General features: G+C 39.7%; 1 protein-coding gene across 3 annotated transcripts; it reads right to left on the bottom strand.

Moving 5' to 3' along the window:
* Positions 1 to 2,966: 2,966 nt before the first annotated feature.
* Positions 2,967 to 22,858, bottom strand: ppp1r16a (protein phosphatase 1, regulatory subunit 16A). Of its 3 annotated transcripts, none has more exons than XM_019363193.2 (12): positions 22,751 to 22,858; positions 19,957 to 20,162; positions 9,469 to 10,518; positions 8,905 to 8,975; positions 6,604 to 6,749; positions 6,235 to 6,338; positions 5,905 to 6,029; positions 5,460 to 5,585; positions 5,304 to 5,379; positions 5,077 to 5,206; positions 4,809 to 4,971; positions 2,967 to 4,697 (listed from the first exon to the last, which is right to left on the bottom strand). In XM_019363193.2, the coding sequence occupies exons 3-12, from the start codon at positions 9,713 to 9,715 to the stop codon at positions 4,170 to 4,172; spliced, it is 1,716 nt and encodes a 571-aa protein (XP_019218738.1). In that variant the 5' UTR covers positions 9,716 to 10,518; positions 19,957 to 20,162; positions 22,751 to 22,858; the 3' UTR covers positions 2,967 to 4,169. The 3 variants fall into 3 exon arrangements, with proteins under 3 accessions (XP_019218738.1, XP_019218737.1, XP_019218739.1); XM_019363192.2 differs by lacking the exon at positions 22,751 to 22,858 and adding an exon at positions 20,676 to 20,862; XM_019363194.2 differs by lacking the exons at positions 19,957 to 20,162; positions 22,751 to 22,858 and adding an exon at positions 18,074 to 18,272.
* Between the last annotated feature and the right edge of the window lie 321 nt (positions 22,859 to 23,179).

Genomic DNA, 23,179 nt, shown 5'->3' with positions numbered 1-23,179 from the left:
TAGTACAGTTAATCAATAACCAGACAGTATTTAATAAACAACTTTTTCCCGCATGGTGCTCTTGAATTATCTGTTTATAATGTAGGTCAGTGGTTACAACTGCAGTTACGATAGTTGTTAACAACTCATAATAGCTAGTTCTAGTTTTAAGTTATTTTACTTAGGTTTTTATTTAAAAATAATAATATTAATACAAATCCTTTTTAGTTTTAGAGATCCGTGTCAATCACACATCATACAATCAAACATCTAACTTCTATTTTTGTTTCTCTCATTCAGAAAATTCTTGCTGAAAACAAAAACTTGGGTTTTAATTGGGTGATTTGCTGTGGGTTCACCACTGGACAACAGTGTAATATCAGCCATACCATGGCCCTGCTCTGAAGCAGAGATTTTGACTCGACATAGCAGGTGAAGCAGGCCTGGCTTTTCTTACAGTGAAGTGTCCCAGACAGCCATTACAGGTTGACAGTCAGCATGCACAATACCAGGACCCCGAATGTCAAGCAGATAAATGAAATGCAGGTATCATTAATTTTATTACTTAGCGTTTCTAGCTCTTAAAAAAAATCCATAAAAGAGGTATACTGCTACAGTGAATGTAACAACAGAGTAACTATTAAAGTATTATGTTGTCAACTCAGAATAGAAACTTCTTTGCTGGAGGGAGGGGGTCAGATTAATGCTGTCTGTGTCATTTTAACAGTATCATTTCTATTGGATTGTTGATGAATAATGCCCTGTATTATGACGGACATTAAGTGCAATAGCAACAGCTAACTTGTAGAAAAATAGACTTCTAAAGAGGGTTTTGGGCAAGAGTTATGAAAGTTTTGAAAGTTTTTTTTTTCCCACTGGAAACTGGCTGCTTTTTCAGTCATCTTGAGCCCAGTCCTTGTACCTTCACATTTTCAGAAGAATGTGCTTGTTTGTTTGTTTGTTGAACAACTTAACACTGACCTACAAATCATTCAACTACGAAAACGGCACCTAACTCAAGGCATGAAACAATGTTGTGTCTACACATCACACCACTTAACAAAGAACCAATTTTAAATTGTATCTTTAGGCTCTTTGTGACTAACAGCCTGTCACGAAACTCATCATTTGTTACATCAAAATATGAAATGCCAAAGATAACACAGTTTGAAAGGCATAAAACTGTACCAAGAAGGTCATTTTTTAAAGAGCTCTTAGGTGAAAACTTGGCATCTTTCATGCATGCCCTTAAAAAATCTGATGGAGTAAGACAAAAGAAGGTGCAGGTCTAAAGACTACAGCAGAAGAGCATCTGATAGTCAGGTCCTTAAGAAACAGGGAAATTTCCAGCAAAGACCTGACACAGGACCTGAGAGATGCATTGCCCCTTCAATTGATAAATCTGCTGTTCGCTCAAGCCTCATCAGAAATGGCGTCAGTGGAAGAGCGGCTGTTAGGAAGCCATTTCTGAGTAAGGAAAACATGGAGAAAAGGCTGAGGTATGCCAAATTACACAAGACACAGACTGAAATCAGTAGCAACAGGTTTTATGGAGTGATGAATCCAAATGTGAAAATTTTGGTTCATCATCAATATGCACAGAGGAAGTCAGGACAGAGGGACAACAGTGAGTGTCTACAGTCGACTCTAAAACATGGTGGAGCCGTGTTGAAGCAGTGTGGGCTCATCTTGACAGGAAACCAAAGCCAACATTCAAAGAAGAGCTTTCAAGAAGCCTGGAGAAGTACTCCTGAAGACTACTTAAAGAAACAACAAGACAGCTTTCATTAGCGCAGACTGTGTTGAATAAATAGTGGTCATTACCAAATATTGACTTTCAAACTTCTTAGAACTATATTCATTCTTTTGCTTTGTATACTGTATTTTGGTTTAGGTTATTGGTCTATGGCACGAAGGTATGGGTTAATAAATTACTTCCACACCACATCACAGTTCTGTCTTTTCATGCGAAAGGAACTACAGTGCCAGAGAAAAACCACCTATCTGGCAAAGAATGCAGAGGAACTTGATGCGGGGGGTGCAATGTCAAATAAAATTTACCTTCACATGGAAATTTCCTTCCTTTGCATGTCATTTGTTTTAATCAGAGAAAGAGAAAAGGTTTGTGAGTGTGTATCTGTAGGACAGTGTGAGACACCCCCCAGATGTCTTGGAAAGAGTTTGGGAAAGACATTTGATATCCCAAACTAAAACAGTTCACACGCAAGCATGTGATGCCCTGGTGACTTTCATGTGCATTTTGTCAGACTGTAAGTGCATCATCTGTTCCAACTTTACCTCAACGTTAAATGACAGTTCAACATCACATACCTTATGTTGTGCAACAGCTATATAATTACTAAAAGAGAGACTTACAGGCTCGGTCCTTGTAACTCAGTGGTGCTGGCTCACAGTCAAAACAAGTCTGAACATAAGCAGCTTCCAATTTTAACACACTCCCTCCCCATAAGGGTAACTGTTACTGAGGCCTTATACAACATAAGGATCTGTGTGCATATATTTCTGTGTGTGGATGAAGGTAATTCTGGTGCACCACAATGTCAAACCACCTAAATAAGCTGTCATTGTGTATTAGCTGCAGTTCTGGCAGATGGCTCGGAACAGACTGTGTCATTCGAGATGTGCGGAAAGTCAGAGAGTGACTGATCTGATCTAAGAGGAAGACAAAAGGGGGAGTGAGGGCAAGTAAAAAATATTCAGCTGATCATTTTTACCACAAGAGGGAGCTGTCATCAACATCAAACAAACAAGACAGACTAGGATATGTTCAGCTTTTTTTGAACCAACTATAAGGCAATAACCTGATCAAATCTGTGCCTCAAATCACACACTTAAAAATATAAGTTGGAATAAAATATTTCATTTTAAACCCACTATCCGATCCCCTCCCTGTAAGCGTCCCGGTCATAACATCCAGATACATTCATTAAGAGTTTTTGCATTTAAAAAAAATATATATACAAAAATCATTTGTGAAAACATGTTTTTATGTTTTGTTTTTCTAAACAGGGATCAGTAAAAATCACTAACAAAACTGAAATGCAATACAGAAATTAAGAGTGCTTGAGCGTACATCAAGTCCATGTCAGACAGATTATGTAATAATCCCACTGCTCACAAAATTTAAACGTGGGACTTCGTGCAAGCATTGCAAAACTTTTTTTTTTAAATAAGACATTTAATGAAGGCACCAACCTCTGATAAACAATCGTGATACGTTTGCTCAGTTTGACAAGAAAACTAAACAGACTCTTTGACAATTCAGTTAACACAAATGTATCGTAATTTTCTTTTTATAAATTGTCTCCGGATCAGGAAGAATAAATAATATGATTATATTCTGAGGGTAGAAAAATAGAAATACTGACAGAAAAATAGGAATCTGGTAGATGATGATGACGGGCTGAGCTAAATTTCCCCAAAGTAGAGACAAATGCTTCATTAGCAAATTGCAGCATTTCAAATTTTGCGCACTTGAAAGCAACAAGAGAAACTTTTTTTTCAGCCCAAAGCAGAGGAGAAAAAAAAATTAATCAAGCATGGAAACGGTCCATCTTCATTAAATATAAATTCAGAATATTGATTAAACCAATCATGATCAATCCCGCATAAAGAAACAAACCTCTTTCACTCTTGTTTACCACACAAATGTACGCTAATGTAGATCATGTACCTGTCATAGCACTCATTAAGAAAAAAAAAGAACCTCATTAATTTAAAATAAATCAGCTGCAATTCAGTCTTCTGCCTTATCTATAAAACTTCACATGATTCTAAGGCTTTCAGCCAGTCTAATTGTGTATTTAAGAGATGAGTAATGTAATGCCCCAAAAAATAGAGTGGTGGAGCTGTCGGCTTCTAACTGCAACACTAGAATCTGGAGTTCTTCTGTAGGTGAAGCAGGAGGGAAAGCTAGGACCTGCTAAAGGTGTGAAATGTGCAACAGAAGTGAGAAAGCTAATCAAAGGGGGAATAATCACAGATTGCACTTCAGTTCACTTGGAATGCAAAGCAGATTGATCCATCATTGGCATGTAGCCTTAACCTAAAGAGTCTCCAGTGATTCACTTAAAGCATGTCTGTTTTAACAGGGTTTTTTTTTTTGCCACTTTTTGCCACCAGCTTTTGTACTTTATAGGCAGCATATTTGTCTGATTGCATGATTCTTTCTACATGAGTCCACAGCAAGGCTCCTTATTGTTGGACTGCTCTTCCTCAGGGGCTCGAAGTTTCAGAAGTGGAGGATCTCCACTGGCTGGGGTGAAGTACACCTGGCTGGGGGAGACTGCCTCGGCGGCAGGTGTCATATCAGGTTCTGGCTGAGCCTGAGTGGCTGTAACCTCAGCTGCTGCAACAGAGGGCTCCTCCTCAACGGGCGAGGGCAGCGGTGGTGCAGGTGCTTGGTATTTATTGAGCTTAGCAGCTGCCCGCTGGCGTTTCAGGTCAGCCAAGGTGTGGTGTGATTTCTCCCGAGTCATATTATCTGCCCCCTCGCCCTCTGCAGACCCCGCTCCAGACGCAGAGCCGAGCTGGTAGGAGGCGCTGCGCTCCATGATTCCTCCCCCACTCCACTGCTCTCCAGGTACAGAAGATGCCAGAGAAACAGAGGTCTCTCCATTCCCTAGGCTGGGCATAATTTTCCTGTCTGCAGCCTCCAGTTCTTCCAAATGTGATGTTGCTGCACCATGAGCAGCAACCTAAAACACAAGGGGAAAAAAAAAACCAAACAAACCACAAAACATTTATACTGTTTGCAATGGTCACAAAAACAGTCATGAGAAACATTTTCCAAACAAAACCTCCATCACCATGGTGGCATGCTGGTGCAACTCATTGTCGGTCTGTCTGTCCTCATCATCATCCTGTGGCTCGGGCTGTCGACCGCGCTCCTGCCACACCATGGCTTCTTTGTGGTGCTCCCGGCGGTAGAGACTGGAGCGCTCGTTCACGCTGACGCGACGCACCACTTTACTGCACAGAGAAATGAGAGACAGGAGGGGAAGCAGTAAAACAATGAACCGTTTCAACTTCAATGTATGCTTTTCACTCTCTGGTTCCACTGAGCTCCACGCTCACCCTCTGCTTCCTGTGCTAGACGCTCGTCTTTGCAGTGTGCCTTTCTGCCTGTCCTGGCTCTTCATGATGGCATCATGTTTGTGCTTCAAGTCCATCAGTTTGGCTCTGACTTCCTCATCAACACATACATCTGAAAAGCAAAAGCAAGTTTAACACTTGTGTGTCTCTCATGAACAAGTTTGATACTAAAGGCAGAAACAGCAGCAACAACAATACTCTAGTTTCACCTAGTGGTGTCTCCTCTAAGACGGACTTTGCATTTAGATTGGCTCCATGTGCCACCAGCAGTTCCACCATCTGCATCTATGGAACAAAAAACACAAAACACTATGAATGAGTCATTTCAGAAAACTGGTTGCTTTAGGCATGACAGCAGTATGAACCTGTCCCCAGCAGGAGGCAGCATGCAGTGGAGTCCACCCATCAGAGTCCTTCACATCCACCTGAGCCTTGTTCTCTAGTAACAGCTCAGCCACAGACATATAGCCGTTAGCAGATACGATATGGAGCTAAAAGAATAAAGAAAACAAACTGCATGTCAGTAAAGAACAAAATTTCACAACAAAATAAAATTAAGAAAATATTTTCTCAATTCTCTGAACCTTTATATTATTATTACATTGGCTGAATGTTACAGAAATGGTTGGTAAAACATTACAAAGAAAGCAGGAAACCTGTGCAACCTGTTAACAGTCAGGGGATTATTGCATTTCTAATCAGATGTTTTCAAAATATCTAGATTTACAGCATTAGATATAGACTTGAACTCTGAGCTGACAAATCTTAAGTACACCACACAGTTCATGTGCATGTGTCCTTGTGTCTCACCAGAGTTGCTCCATTATCATCTTGTGCGTTTAAATCTGCTCCGCTCTGAACCAGAGCCTGAATGTCAGCCAGCATAGCCGCCTCTTTAGCCCCTCTGCATTCATCTATACGGTCCTGAGTTATCCCTTCACAAGACAAGACACACAAGGACAAGATTGAACAGATCACTTGGACTTGGATTTATTTTCTTCCTACTTTGGGACTGCACATAAATGTTGGCCATCTGATTTCAAATGTGATAAATGACAGGTAAGTTAAGCTTGATCATGCCTCTTTTTCCCGACCTGTCAAAGGCAGGAAAGTTAATCTGTTCACAAACTTTTCACTGACCCTGTTCAGCCATAACCATCTCCAGCAGCTCAAGGGTAGCCTCATCCTCACAGATGTCATAAGGCATGTTGCCATCCGCATTGACAGCCAGCAGATCGGCCCCACTGGAAGCACACATATCCATATGCAAAAAGACCCGAGTTAGAGTGACACACCCTAATATGCAAAGCTGCTAAGCGTTTTATTTGCATTGGGTTCAGAAACTGCTTTCTCTTCCCAACAAGGCTCTAAGTCTCTAATGTGGCCCAGTAAATAACATCCACTGAGGTTGAAATGAAAAAAAGCACATTATAAACAAAATATATTAGCTTAGAAATTTAAACATTTTGTGACAGAAACAGAAAAGTTATGATGTGAGGCCGCACTCACGCCTGAATCAGGAGCTGCACCAGACCAGTGTGTCCACAGGTGGCAGCAGCGTGCAGAGGGGTCCACAACTCACTGTCACAAGCATTCACATTGGCACCAGCGTCTAGCAGACACTGCACTATCTCCACAAAATCATCAATGCAGCACTGAAAACAGACAGCAGATACAATTGGGTCCATAAGTTTTTGGAGAATGACAGAATCTTTTTTAATACTGTGCTTTTGCCAGTGTGCAACTTTAAGTATGATGTAATTGAAGTGCAAAATTTCCATTTGAATCCATTGGATGTAATCAAAGTACTGTAATAACCATTTAGGAATTACAGCTATTTTTATATATTTTTATATATTCCATTTTTGGAAATCTCAAAAGGTAATTGGACAAACCAACATAAATCTTTTAAATGTAAGGATTGTTATCAACACCTTGATATAAACCGTTTGCAGTGACTGACTCCCTAAATTCTAGAAACCAAGGACATCACCAAATTCTGTTCCTCCGCTGAGATGCTTCAGCCGCTGCTTGTTTGTGAGACTCATGTTTGTGAAAACATGCTCTGTTTGAGATTAGCTGACTGACATGGCCATTGAAGAATGTCTCATGTCTTTGCCTTGAGAAACTCTTTGGATGCTTTTGCAGTTTCCTTTGGCCCATTATCCATTAACACTGTGTTTCTGATCGGTTTTGCAGCATTTCACTGAATGTGAGCAGAAAGTATAGCCCTGTAGACTTCACAGCTCATCCTGACATTCTATCAGCAATTGCATTATCAATAAACACTAGTGGCCTGTGGCATCCATACATGCCCATACCATGACACTGCTCCTACCAAGTTTGATAGATAGTGTGGTCTGCTTTGGTTCATCTTGTTGTTTCTCTCATTTACCACACTTTTCTGTTCCCATCACTCTGGCACAAGTTCATCATGGTTTCATCTGTACAAAGCTTTTGTTTCCAGAACTGTGCAGGCTCTTTTAGAGGTTTTCTATCAAAGTCTAATCTGATCATCTTGTTCTTGATTGTAACTAGTAGTTTGTTCCTTTTGGTAAACCCTCTGTATTTACATTTATAAAGGCGTCTCTTACTTGCAAACCTTGAGAGGGATTGAAAGTGTTCTTGACTTAGTCAGATGTTGTGAAATTGTTTTTCTCAATCACAGAAATAATTATGTCATAATGCACTTTAGCTGTTTTCTTGGGTCTTTAAGGACTTTTGTTTTTGCTGACATGACCAGAGCATTCCTTCTTTTTAAAAATGAAGCAGATGCTGATTTGAACCCACCTCAAGTTTTTCCTCCATTTATGGTAGGTTTGTGTGGATTTTCCGCCTAATCATGGTCTCCCTCACTTACATCAACATCTCATTGAACATCGTGTTAGGAGTTCCAGTGAGAAAATCCCAAATGCAACTATTCTTCTGCTTAATTTGTCATGGAAACTGCCTGTCAGTCAGTTTTCCAATTAACTTGAAGCCTTTGAAAATGGGGGACCGTTTATTAAAAACGGATGGAATAAACTTGGGGAAAAAATATGATGTTGAAAAATGACCACAAGCAGAGGTAGAAAAATCTAAACATTAGTATTAATGTCAACTAAAGCACTGGATAAAGAAAAGAATTTGCATGTACTCAGCCCTCTGTGTAAACACCAAATTTTCCAAGGGAAACGGCAAAGCAAACTGCTCTTATAAAGAGTTCTCTGTGCTAACAAACAGTCCTCTCAGGAGTGTGTAGTAGTGCGTGTATGTGTGAACATATAAGGAGAAATTAAAAAGGGGTGAGAAAATTGCAAAGATTTAAGGTGTCTTAAGGTCTCAACTAACAAAACACAGCAATATTATGGTGGTTAAATGTGACTGAGGTTGCCCAGAAATAGGAATGCAAGAAAAAAAAAAAACTTTTTCACCTTTTCCATCTATAATCCAGGGTAATAACTACTTTCTTTATGTAAAGTAACTTAAGATAAGAAAACGTTAAGACATAATAAACACAACTAGTACTTGGTGAGCTCAAAACTGTGACCACACACAAACAAACATAAACACAGACACAGAACAGAAGTGGCCTAAATGTTGACAGTGGTGTATGTGCAACATGTGGTTTTACCGGCTATAACAAAATCATGCCATGTAAACTGGTACACTGCTTTGTGTGTAATCAGTAATGTTGATGATACATTTAGCATTTGATTAGTGCAAAGGCAGAACTAGGTAAGTGAGAGGAGGCATTTAAGTTTGTACAACTGGCAGTGTTAACAGTGAACAGTGGTCAACTGGTGGCTCCTGGAGCTAAATGCATGTTACCTGATGCAGAGCTGTCAGTCCATCCTCGTTGACCAGATCTGGGTTGATTCCGCTGTTAAGCATCTCCCTCACTAGCAAAAAAGAAAAAAGAAATTTACAATCATGTACATACAGATTATGCATGACCACCAGGGCAGAGTCTTTTCCATAAAAATACAAACAAACAAACACAAAAATTGTGATTTACCACCTTACCAACTAGCTTAGATCCAACAACTTGCAATAAAGCTCTTAATACTATTTTTAATCTCTGATATATTCAGTACAAATTTTTCATTTCCTGTAAGTCATTGGTTTTTACAGTGCAAGAGCTTCTTTCAGCAAATGCCAACAGCTACAGGACAAAGAAGCCTTGGCATTACAGTCAGTTCATGGCACCCCAATACTTCTGGGGTCTCCCTTCACACGTTTCTGAGATCTTGATCAGTTTTCTACAGGTGTCAATACCCTGGATTAGTATATATTTGCACTTTGATGCTCTAAAAATCACTGCGTTTAAGCTGAAGCATTTGAAAAAATTGTTGTCTTCTGATTATGAACTTTTTGTGCAGTGTGTATACCCACCTTCATCCAGGTCGTTGCGGGAAGCAGCATCAAGCAGGGTGACAGCACTGGGGAATGTCACTTTGCTGGTGCGTGGCTTCTTCTTATCTGCTTTGGCCCTCGACCCTCTTGCTGCATCCTTTTCCATCTGTGCCCAAGCCTTCAGCTGCTGAGCGCGTCGCTTCTTGGCATGCTTGAGCCGTTCTGTGGCACTCAGACGCCCCATGGTTGCCATCTCAGCAAGCAGCTCGCCGTGTTCTGCTGCCATGATACCGCCACTGGCTGCCACAGCGGCTCAGCTACTATAGTACTGTTTCTTTCACTTATTATGTGAGGATATCCTTTAGGGGGTTTCAGCCTTCTTAATTTATCATATGCCTCTCTTGTCCTTTTTAAAGGGAAGCCAAAGAGGCCTACATCAGGGTGGGAGAACACAAAAAGATGCTGCACTTCATCTTCAAAAGTAACCTGAACCACAAAAAACAGCAAAAATGTCAGAAATACGATGGGGAAAAAAAAAACTAAGTCGTGCAATCAGGTGACAGATATTTCTGTCTCTTTCCCATCTTTAAAAACTCTTATCGTGCTAAAGTAAAATAGCAGCAGGAAGGTGTCCAAAACATAATAATCCAAAGGGTAGATTTCAACCAGCTGTCAGTCCTCCAATCCATTTCTACTTTCGGTAACTTGGCGAATCATCCACTTGGCAAACAGAAAAAAAACAAAAAAAACACAACAGAACTATAAAGGTCAGTCTATCTTAGCTTCTAATCCAAACGGATAGCAATCATACTTCAGTATATGGTCCAAAGGAGGTGTGGATTTGTGAGAATCCATAGGCAGCAGTGAAAAACAAATCCACAAGGTGGAAAGAACCAAACATCCAATGAGAATAAAAAGGAGTCCTACTTCAGTTACTGACAATAAAAAATATTTGACAGAATTAAAATATTTCTGGGTGGTGAAATAACATTTCACAACTTCCTGTTGATAGTGTTGGTGCACTTTTTGGTAAATCTTCAAAAGATGTGGTATAACGTGTTCACCAACTTGAATGACATTGTCTTCAGCCTGTGGGTCAGGGAGAGAGAAGGAAAAACTGCAGTGAGACAAAATGTCGGGGCTATGTTACAGTATAATGAAAACATACTGCTCTCTTAATCCTGTTATCTTTAACCCCTGAGCTCCTTTCCCCTACTCCCTCCTCTCCCACTCCTCTCCTGAAGGAAACTTGAGAGGGTGGGATGCTTTTCATTAATGACTGACACACCCTGCAGCCCAGCACACACATTACATGTGTTACAGGGTATTCACACGGTGAGAGTGAGTGATGGATGTTGTGGCAATGCAGTTAAGTAACAAGTATGTGACCTGTTATGGTGCAAGTTCCCACCCCTGACAACCCTGGGCAGTGAGATCACTCTCATTGGCTTTCGTTCACTTCCAAGTAGAGATACGCGGCTCACACACTCAGCTCTTTCCAGGCTGTTCATTTATTATTTAGGCCTGGGCCAGTGAGCGCTGAGAGGAAGGTCAACTAGAGGCACTCAGTGAGATAGAGAGAGTGACTGATAAGAATAAGACTGTAGTCCCAGGACATAGCTACTGCAACATGGTACCAATGACGACCAAAAAAACAAAACAAAAAAAAACAAAAAAAAAACAAGGCTGGGAGAACACACCGGTCCATAAATCAGCAAGATTAGAGGGCAATCAAGTGTAGAATCATTAGACATAACAATTACAGCGGTCCTCTTGGACTTTCACCTCATTAAGACTCCAACAGTGTTTTTAATAGTTGTTTAATAGTTGTATTAAACACAAATAGTCCTTTGTTACAAACTAAGTGCAGAGGCCTATATCTTAAAGCCTTGTGTGCAATATGATATAGCATACAAAGAACTATAATTGTGCTTTTTAAATAGGGTTTTACCCTGCCATTTGAAAGACTAATAGCTCTTGCCTTGGGGACAGGCAAGAACTATTAGTATTCTGTGTACACCTACTATTTTCAGGATACCTAACCCTTCACCCTTTGTCACAAGCTACAATGTAAGGATTTCCTTAGTTTAAGGTCACACTCTGACTCTCTCCATGGATTGAAGGCTACTACCCAGATCTGTCTTTTAAACACACAGATTAATGCAGACTTGGAATACACAGGACAGAGATATGTGTAATGAAGGTTAGTTTCAATTAGAATGTACCAACAATTATACAACATAGCTTTTTAACCTTTCTTCCTCAGAGAAGAAAGCCATAGTATCCACAAATCAGCACTGTAAAAGTCAAAAGTAAACAGTAAGTATACGGCAAATATTTAAAGAATAGTCCAATCACAGTCAGTGGCCTTGGTTATACTGCACTTAACTAATGAAAAGGGGAATAAGTTTTGTGGCATTTTAAGGGGCTTTAAAGGGAAAAAGGATTAGAGAAATCTGGAAAAATCCCTTCAAGAACTTTACTGATGTATTAGTGGGATAATTCCAGACACAATCTGAGAGATCAGTGGGAAAAATATCTTAAATATGTTGGGGTTTTTGTCAGACTCACAAACCTAGAGTTTTTGACATTTTATCCTGTGCTGTGACCTAATTTTAAAGATAGGCTTTGAGTATGAAAAGGTATGTTAAATGTTGACACTCAGACATAAACAACAAAGCCATAATATATCACCTGTATATTAAAATACATCCCTTAGTCCACATCTTTCACAAAAATCAGCCACTACTTGATTTGTGCACATCAGAAGTTCATTTCTTCTGAAAAAAGATGCTTTGATTCTTACTTCACTAACATTTCATGTTTGCTGAGTTTACATAAACAAAGAGTGATAAACTATTTTTATATGCAATTCACAACAGCGCACATTAAAGAGATGGAATTTGATGATTTGCATTTCTAAAGTGATCATTGTGAGAATCAAGGCTGCCCTCACCGCTCTTTCTGAATAAAGATATCCTACTGACTAAGCAGACAATAAAAGTGTGCCCCTTTTGTCCCTGTGACTATAAAACCGGTTTACTGCGTTTCCACCCTCACCATGAAAATACGGCCTCACCTGACCTGCTGGAACTGTGCTGGCCTGCCACTGTTGTGGTGTGTATCTTACATGGTGTATCACTCGGGGATGACAGCATTATTGTGGTTTCTTATATTATTGTGGTTTCTTATTCTCGTGACCACATTGCTCACAAGTTTTCCACCATATTGTTATCGCTGCAAAGAAGGTGCTGCATCAAAAACCTCCTAGTGTTTGATTTGGTTACAGTTGCCTGCAATGTTTCATGTTTTGTGTGCAAATACTTGGCAACTATTAACCCAGTGATAGCATACCATTTACAGTTTGAATCAGACTTTTCTCCGTTTTTTGTCGAGCTCGGAGAATATCTGAAAAATGTTTCTAGACAAGTGCATCACTTAGATTTATTCTACGACCATAGCAATATAATAACAGCCAAATCACAAACAGGTTTTTGCCAACTGGTTGAGGAATACATATTTTTCCCTAGCAACTGACAAATCCGTAGACCGTCTCTGTATGACTGGTATTTAGCAATGATTTTTCCTGCAACTGCAATCAACCTTCAGCAACTCACAGCCACTCAGGGAATACTCATTTGTCCCCTCGCAACAGGAGGTTGCCAGATTGTTGCAGACAGATCTCCATGTCTGTGTGTGATTTACATACTTATTCACTTAAACCTACATGGTCACCATGAATGTCAAACATCCAGAATGGCAGAAAAATTGACATCATGCTAATAGTGGTCACATGTCGGCAAAACCTCAATGATTATTCAATGGGTCATTAGAACAATAGTCTATTCAATATGTCCTCTGTAGTGGACATTGAATTAGTTCTCAGGATGATATCACCACCTCTTGCCTTGGCATGCTCTTGACAACACCTGAGAATGCTTTTTGTAATTTCAAAACAAACTCAGAAAAATCAGTTTTAAGAAATATCCATGAACCTATGGATGCAGCCATAGTGTGGTTAATCCATATTAGGGCTGCCACGATTAGTCGACTAGTCACGATTACGTCGACTATTAAAATCGTCGACGACTAATTTAATAGTCGACGCGTCGTTTGAAGCTTTGTAAGATCCCAAAAGACGCAGGAATAAGTAGTAGTATTTAAGAGTGTAATAACGGACTGAAACAGAAGATGGCAGCACTGCATGTACAAGGATGCCAGCTGCCGTTAAACCCCGAAGAAGAAGAAACTGTGTTCCAGAATTCATAGCGCGGCCCAGCGCAGTTGTCAACAATGGCGGCAGCTAGTTAGTTTTAATATTACAATTATTATTCTTTCTGGGTCACAAAATAAACGTTTAACATATTTTCAGGTGTACATTTTACGTCCAATGGATGCATGATCTGATTAGTCGACTAATCGCAAAAATAATCGGTGACTAGTCGACTATCAAAATAATCGTTTGTGGCAGCCCTAATCCATATATATCTTAAGCATAAAATCCAGTCATCAAAAACATATGTCACTTAAAACAACCCATCCCTCAAAAAACTGTCATATATGTGGTGTGTTGACTGATTCACAATGGCAGATAATGCAAGGAAAATGCAAGAACACTGTTAAAGTTACCACACTATGCTATTAATACCAAACTTAACACTTCCTGAATCCTTTTCAAATTACAGTCTAAAGAAAATGTTGGAGATTAACAATAGGTCACTAAAAGCTACTTTTAGCTTCCCTCTTATTTACAAAGGGTCGTCACAGCAGATAGCTCCACATGTTTGACTTGGCAGATTGTTGTTTTTCTTGAGATTTCCTTTCTGATGCAATGCTCAAGGGATTTATTTCTCCTCCCAGGATCAAACTAGGGATCTTTCACCTGTTAGGAAAATCTGTAAACCACACCAATATGGAGCCACAGTTTACTAACTCATGCTATTAAACCAAACTGAAAATAAAAGCGAGACAAAGGGAGTCAAAGAGAGAAAGAAGAGATATCCATGTTGGTGAGCAAGTCAGACAGGCAGACTTGGAGAGGTAGGTAGAACGTAGGAAAAGTGATTAGACTACCTTGGGAAGAAGTTACAAACTGTGTCCATGTGAACGCTCATGCATACATCTTTTGTACACTATGGGACTTCAACACACAGCAAAATTACACACGAGTAGTAATGGGAGGCATGATACATCACACACAGGCCAACTTTCTCGCCTGTGCAACTTAACATAGATAATGTCATAAATTTATTTCTAATTAAAATGTACGATTACACACATAAACACAAACTCTGGCATCAGAGCAATATATTCTGATGTTATGCCGTGGAGTGTTAAGCTTAGCAAACATGTAAGACATCCTCTCATACTAAGGTCCAATGAAGCACATTTATTTGTTTGTTTAACCGACAGCACCAGAGTTCCAGGTTTACATTAATGTCCCAAGCCTAATGTTTTTTGGACCTCCATCATATCTTTTTCACTAAGAAACTAATCCTGAAACCATTAATAATAAATGTATCCATTTCATAACCAAGTAGCGTAGCAGTGATAATACTTCCGAAATCCTTTCAGCAGGAAACATAGTGACAATTTCTCTTGCCAAGGACCAATTCTGGAAGACACAACATCCTTGTACATGTTTTTCACTACACAAGCTAATCTTGGAGAGTGTAAATAATGTTATGTTACAACTGCACTCTGCTCAGGATACTGTGGATTCTCACAGCTACCAGTGCTACCCCTCAGGCTCCTAGTAGATGCATCTATGGTATAAATTTGAATGTCCTGGGTGACTTCCTTCTTCAGTCATCACATTCACCAGATTTTCAGAAAACCTGAACTCTGGGGCCTTAACATCGAGGTCATTGAGATTTGAACTCATCAAGATTTTTTATATATGCACTTTTGGTATATTTTTTGAAAATCCTACATTGCATAGTTAGCACATGCAAAAACATGGGCATCCACACTGCCTGCCCAGGTGACTACAATACCCCATTAGCCTTTTACAGTTAAGGGGTAAAAATTGGACTGAAGGAGAAATTAAGTTCTACGTCGCAAGTAATTCTGTGTTAGCCCATCATCAACAAAACAATGCGAGCACCTGATTCATAGTCACAATGTACACAAAAGTATTTGCTGTGAGTGTGAACACCGCTAACTTGTGGCTACACACTGACGCAAAAAATAGTATGTGTCAAACTCAGCCACTTCCACTTGATCCTGTCTCTTTAAATCATATACTGTCCAGTTTTGTTTTGTTTTGATTCCATTTAAACCACGACTTTTCAGTCCAGTCTTTGCTTTAAAGCCTAAAAGTAGGGAAGTTTATCCCTTTAGAGTATTACTCTGATAGTTCAGATTTAGCCAAACAAACTACAAGTCATGTTGCTATGAAAAAGAGAAAACACATCTTCAGTATCCTCACAACATGAAAATATTATCTTACTCAGACAGACCAGCAGCTCAGAAGTGAACTAGAGAAAAAAAAACTACAAGATAAACAGTCAGTGACCCAATACTGTGTTGCCTCTCTGGACATATTAATAGCTTGGTTGTAGTCAATGCTAGACAAGGTGTCACCATGTGAGGATATTTCTAAGATAAATATTGAAACTACGGTAATATGCCAAAGTCTTGAGCCATGCCTGATTTCTTTAGATTTTGCTTCCACGGAGTCAGACTTTCTTGCAATTTTTCTTTTCTTTGCAATTTCTTGCAAGTGGGCGAGGCCAGCAGTTCTCCAGGCTTTCTGGAGGTATTTCAAAGTTTTTCTTTCACATTTCATTTCCGAGGAATGTTTTGTTTGTTAAGCCACTTAATACTGGCCTATGAATCATTCAAGCCTGAAAAAGGACCCTAACTCAAGGAACCAGTGTTGTGTCTACACATAACAGATATTTTTCACTGTATCATAAGGCAAATTGTTACTAGCAGTCTTTTACAAAGACAAATAAATTGTTCCAATTTTTTAAGCTGAATCCAGGAAAAGTGCCAAAGATGATAACAGTGTGATAGAAATAAAATAGTTTGCAAGAGATATTAGCTGAAAACGGTGCATATCTCAGCAATGTGTGCTCTTTTTTTGTAGAGGATAAAAGAAGACATGGCAGGCTTAAAGACTCTCTACAACACATGAACACTATCGGAAAGTCACATATTTAAGAAATAAGAAAAAAAGCCCATCAAAGACCTGACACAGGGCCTGAGAGATGCATCTGATCCTTCAGTTGACCAATCTTTTGTTAACTGAGGACTTAACAAATTATAGGACAGTTTGTCTAAGAGAGTTCAGACTGTGCTGAAGAATAAAGGTGTTAGAATTGCACAAAATTTGTTTGTTTGTTTTTATACTGTATTTCTTGTAGTTTTGCACATTTCAATAAAGAGCTGCAACGACTTCCCATTTTCGTAGAGGGAAATCAGGAAAGAAATGTAAGCTTTTGCACAGCACTGTATATTTTCAACAGTATACACTAGCATCAAGTGTTCATCAAAGAGCAACCCCTCCCCTGCCCTTTTGTTCTTTTAAGGAAGGATTTTGCTAACTATTCAAAAAGAAATGAGGAGAAAGCTATAAATGGAAATCTGAACATCAACACTGTAATGACATGTACACGTACTTTGGGATGATGTAACTAAATGATATCAATAATAATCTTTAAAAATTTGCTTTAATTTCTCTGCGATGCTGTGACCTTACCTTACCGATGTACTCACTACAAACACTTGATGCACAACAGACCTCGGCCTCATGAGTCTGTTAGTTTTGCTTCTGCTATATAAAGAATGGGGAATTTGTTAGTGGGAAGACTGTGGAAGAACCTTGTGATTCCCAGTGTTGGGCAAAGACTAGACAGGAAACTACACAGGAAAAGACAAGGTGAGATCACTGATAGTGTACAAATTTTAGCACGGCAGACACCACAGTGCACACTCACACACACGCTGAAAAATATGACTAACAATTATTATATTTGGGAAAACGTCCCTTCGTCAATGTGACACTTGTTGTCTTCTGACTAATTTTCCACCTAGTGACCTAACAGGAAGGTCTGTCTACAGCTGCTGACAAATATAACCTTTCACTCAACAGCTAGAATGAATAGAGTACTATGAATACATATACTGAGGCTCAAACATTCACCAGGTGGGTGGGACTGATCAAAACAGAAAATACAGCCTAAACAGCCAACCTTAAATCTGGCCACACTTGGTCCTCTGTGCTTCAATCATGGTTTTGTCATCATAAAACAGCACCGGACGGCTCCTGTGTACAGCCTCCAGACTGGTGAGCTATTTGATTTGAAACAGAGGACCTTACCGACCCACTCATTGAAACAAACATTGCTGAGTCAGTGTAGCTTGATGATTCGGGAATGATCCCGCCTGCAATCTGAAACAATGCCAAAGTAGCCTAAAATGTGTGCCAGATACTCACAAATACTCACTGTTAGAAGGGATAGAGCTGGGAATGGCTTGTCAAATCATGAACCATTATTTCTAATTAAAAAGCCAAGCGTTACCCAAGTGTAGCATGTACACTGCTTCTCTGCGTTAAAAGAAAAAAAACTTGCTTTAAATTGAACGTCTTTTTGGGCTGATGGCTGGACAAAGCAAGATAAATGAAGATGTCACATACCTTGAAATAATTTCCATTTTGGGTACTGATACAGAAAATATTTGTAGCTGCAGCCCTCGAAGGACGGACCAAATTATAATCACTACAAATGAGAGCGAGGGAGGAGGATCTACAATAAGTCCTGTCATGTGTTAAGGTTTGAGTTGCTCCATGTAATCACTCAGAAATCTCAGTAATTCTACCAAGCAGCCAAGGGTTAGGAGAGACCATGAGAAAAAAAAAAACCACAATGATGAAGGCAAAAGAGCCGCTGCTTTTTTTGGAAGACAGGATGTGGACAGAGAGAGAGAAAGAGAGGGTTAAAAGGATGTGGAGGAAAGAATGTGAAGGAGATAGAGAAGAATATGAGGAGGAGACAGGATGGGGAGGAGACAGCCAGACTATCTTTGACTTTAACTCCTCCGACTGGTTGTAAGTAGGAAGTAGGGTCATGTCATGCTGGAGCGGAGGAGGAGAGGCGAAGAAACAAAAAAAAAGGAATCTTTAAATGGTGCCAGGTGACAGGATGAGCTGTATCTGTTAAAAACAACAATGGGATAGTAAAGACATGCCTCAGTAAGACGAGAGAGAGAGAAACCCGACAGGATTACCCTCACAGTTCAGGTCTTTGTTTTCATAAAGTATCTATTAGTTTAGTGGCGATTGCTACTGTTGCTGTAAAATCACAGTCCGGCCTTTTTATCCATTCTTCCTAAGTCTCTGAAAGCACGCAGCACTGTGTGGGCTGTCACATCGTGTATCAAGGAGCCCTCACGCTAATTTTAGTCTATATTGTGAAACCTGCAAATATTTAACTTTACATACCAAGTCAATGTTGTTGAAGAGGAACTTTAAACATAGGCCTGACAAGAACAAATGCCTGTGAGTTTATTTAGGTTAATAAGTTATTGATGGAGGGTTAAAGTCAAATAGCTGAAGGGCCGTGCTTGATCGTGAATTTCTCTTCCTTAATCTCTTCAGACTTGTTGGTCTGCCTCTGTGCAGTGTGCCCATTTTCACAATAAGCAAAAAAATTATCTTTACAATTCGCTTTTAGCTGAGAAAAGAGATGTTATCATAAGATATCAGAATTTTTCATTATTATTCATTCAGTCACCAACCTGTAATATCATTTGCCAGACTGAGCTTGCTATTTTTATTATTATATTATTATTAGCAAAATAGTTGATTAATTCAACTAATGGTAAAGTTATCCAACAAAACCCATTTCAGTAAATGATTGGATCTACTTGACCCTGAACTCTGAGCTGCCGCATGTAAGATAAATGAGTTGTAGTTTTTTATGTCAGGGTAATTAACTGTATAAGTTGGCAGGTTGCCCTTTCACGCTGCTGTGATATATTTAGCTTAAAAAAAAAAAAAGAGTTAAACTTAGTCCCAAATCACCTTCACTTTTTCATCACAGTTTGATTCGATCGCTGTAGCGCTAAACTACATTAATACAATAATGGAAATTTTAACAGCGGCAGCAGCGGAAGCTTTAGCTCCTGTCACGGGATTAGCTAACCGACCTAGCGGTTCATAGACAAGCCCAACAGGTGTATGGTCTGCTGACAGGTAATGCAAGCGGCTCTTCCCCCACTGGCTTCATTCGTAGATCTCATAAAGTAGTTGTATCCCACACGCTTGACTTTATAAAGTTGAAAAATTGGTAAGCGTACCTGTTGTGCGGCTACCTGTGGTGAAGTCATATTATGCTAACGTTACCTTAGCTTCGCATTAGCTCGCTGTTCACCGACGCTGCAGTCGGAGCCGCTGCCCTCAGATAATTAACGTCAACGTCTCAGCGACAACTAAGTTCAACTTATACACAATCGTTTGAACCGAGCAGGACGTGCAGACTCATTGTAAAACAGTAGAAAAACAAAGTGGCGACATCTTACCTGTTGAGCTGCCTGTCAGCGGTAGGTCCTGTGCGAGCCGTGAAACTGAATCAGCTGCTGTCCGCCGCAGCTCCAACTTCAGCCAGCCCTCTGGGGAAATGCTTCACCATAACAACCGGACCTGCGCCCTCTCCTCCCGCCGGACAGCCTCCACCAGAGGGCGGCAAAGTCTGCAGGTTGCGGGGCGGCAGGAGACAGGTGATCATCTGCCAAAAACATGCCCGTATTTAAACTGTTATAAATGACTTGCTGACTCAAAAACACAAAAACATTCCAATGTGTAAGCAGCATTCAAGCTTTTGACAAAGTGAATTTTATACATTATTTATTTATCCAGGTACAAAAAAAGTCTCTCTGAGATTAAAAATGGTATTTTTTTAAAATGAGATCTGGCCAAGAGGGCAGCAGAAATTGCAACAAACATAAAGGCTCTATAAAGATATTTTAAGTGGATAGACCACAGTCATTGGGATAGACTGATAGATACTTTATTCATCCCCAGGGGGGCATTAACAAATTCCGCATACATGCTAGACAGGCCTGGACTGGTACAAAAGAAATCACGACACTATGTACTGACTAATAATGAGTTATACTGTAGTGCATCATGTTATATTTAAAAGCTGTACTTTAGCTATTAGCGGTGGCTTGTGGTCAAAGTAGCCATTCATTTTACTTGAATCTCTGCCCTTCTAATTTTTTCCCTCCATCATTCTTACCACTCTCTTTTTGGGACTTGTCTCTCCTCCTGCACTTCTCCAAGACTAGTGCTAACAACAGCAGTCGTTTGTGACGCGAGGGTTTTTTACTAGTTGTTGCTGTTGACAATGTAGCTACCTACTAACATGTCGGTTAATTTGACTCATTTTGTTGCATTTTTGTTTCTCTTTCTTTTTGTCTCTCAGCTTTTCAGCTCCACCTTTCGTTTTGCTGTCTTTATCAACCACGTCTTTCACAATAAAATCTCGTATACAAGGTGCGCGGGCGCACAGGGAACGCTGGCAGGGGAGGGAACAGTTTGAAATTAAGATATTTGATTGGGCAATCCAGTGTCAATAATGAAAATGTACCAATGGGCTGCTGTGTTTGAAGGTCCGGTGCACAGCGGGCCTACGACCTGTTGCCTATATAAGCATATCGACCAAAAACAAACAAACAAACAAACAAAAAACAATTATATTGACCCCGGTATGCCAAATTACCAGTCCAGCCCTTATGATACACATTCAATAAATACTAACAAACACTAATAGATACTTGTAAATACGCAGTATTAGTTAAAAATGAAACAAATCATCAAAAATCATCAAAATCTTTGCTTGATCACTGGAACAAAATGCAGATGGCCTATTGATTGTGACACTGATGCAATTACAACCTGCATTAGTCATGATATTAAGTTAAGTCACAGAGATCTTACTCGTCTAGTTGATTGGACAGCACTGGTTTCTTAATGCTTAATGATTGAAGCTGAAATGTTGAAACTAATGTGTTTCTGGTTGAATGTTTGCCAGAAACTGAAGTTAGCCAACTTTGTGGAAAAATCTGTGCTGGTGCTAAGGATCTATTAAGCCTTTCCGCAACCCTAATGAAGCTGGCATGTAAACAGTAAATCACATTAACATTCATATATTTATAGATGCAGCAGAATTCATTTTAGACACACACATGGTGCGATTATCAAAGATTGCACAGCAGTTCCAGAGAAAGTGGAGTGGACTGGAGTCTTAACTGTGGTCATTATACTTTCATGTGTGTGAGTAGATATTTCAGGCGATTACAACAACTTTTAATCAAGAAGTTCAGATTTGAACATTCAAATGAGCAACTTGAGGTTACGGTATGCCAAAAGACTACTAAAAAGGAATAAAAAAAACATTAAAAAATAAACAGGTTGAACTTACCTTAGTGTAAAAACAACCCATCCTTCATTTTTAAGTCAGATATTAAGGGTGTGTTTGCATGTATAAGGATGTGTTTGCCTATGCACCTGCGTTCTTAGAAATGTGAATTCACTGCAGTCTTTTCACAGTAAACTGTTAGGGTGTGTTTTGTAACTAAATGATAATCGCTGCAACACACAAGCCTGAACAAGTGTGTCTTTACCACTCCCATAATTAAAAATCAATTTTGAGGCACTCAGCCAAAAACACTGTTGGACAATGAAAAACACAAGGTGTCCCTGTGAGCATCCGAATCAGTTACTAAATCCTAAAAACGAGACAGACACTGAAGACCTGCTGACCCCCGCAGTGACCCAGCCATGCATCACAGCGGTGATACCCTGCAGAGTCACAACAAGGAAACTGCGTTGGAGCTTTTGTTACCATCTCTGGTCCTCGGGAGAAGATTCAGTGTAGCGCTTCTTCAAGTGTTTTGAATATGCATAGAACGAATTTCATAAAAATGATGGCAAACAAAGAGCAGAGTGACTTGTAATTCTGAAACCAGTGATGCCCATGTTTAAAATCAATTGGATTTGGCTTACACAAATATTTATTATCCATTTCTGTGTCAGGAAAGCAAAGAAATCTTCAGGGTAAATGAAAATACTACTTTTCAGGCCTTTTAGTTTGTCATTATTCTAGTTTTGAATGCTTCAGCAGAGCCAAAATCCATGTGGCATGACAGATAAACACTGCCTGATACCAGCCTACAGACAAAAGGTCAGAAACACCTGATACAGGTTTTTCTAAATGCTAGTACTAACCAATGGTATGCTTTTTTTATTGCTTAAGTAAGCAAAAGTCACTCTTGTCTTAATTGACACATCTCAGATCAAACTTTTCCTTACTTTCTCTAAAGAGCATGCCTTTCTTCCTCCTCTATCCCAGTATCGGGATGGATGACAGCTTAGGAAGGATTTGTCTGGACTCAATCATCCCACGTGAAGAGCCTTGTCCCTGATGCTGACCTATTCACGTAGGATCCCATTCTCTTTATGTGTGGCTCTCTAATCCAGATCAGACTTATTAACTAGCATTCCAGCAAACAGGAAGGGATAAATTGACAGTTTGTATTCAAATCGGTGCGTCTGGCACTGAGCCCTTCATTGGAGAATGTTATGCAAATGCAGGTGGAAACATAGTAAGTGATAGTTTAGGAGTTTCCCCATATACACCAGTGATTCCCACCCTTTTTTGTGTCAGGTTTCAGCATGTGTTCGGTACTGTTTTTCCAGTACCTCCTAAAAGTATCTAGTATTTAGTTATCTCTTTTACTT

This window comes from Oreochromis niloticus, linkage group LG9 (assembly GCF_001858045.2).
Source record: "Oreochromis niloticus isolate F11D_XX linkage group LG9, O_niloticus_UMD_NMBU, whole genome shotgun sequence".
NCBI classification, from domain to species: domain Eukaryota; kingdom Metazoa; phylum Chordata; class Actinopteri; order Cichliformes; family Cichlidae; genus Oreochromis; species Oreochromis niloticus.
The sequence above is the reverse complement of the archived record's forward strand: the minus strand, read 5'-3'. Positions and strand labels throughout refer to the sequence as shown.

Coding starts and splice junctions, on each gene's coding strand:
- ppp1r16a (XM_019363193.2), bottom strand. CDS start 9,715: ATGGCAGCAGAACACGGCGAGCTGCTTGCTGAGATGGCAACCATGGGG. Junction 8,976..9,468: donor CCGCAACGACCTGGATGAAG/GTGGGTATACAC, acceptor CTTTTTTGCTAG/TGAGGGAGATGCTTAACAGC. Junction 5,207..5,303: donor CTTAGAGGAGACACCACTAG/GTGAAACTAGAG, acceptor TTTGCTTTTCAG/ATGTATGTGTTGATGAGGAA.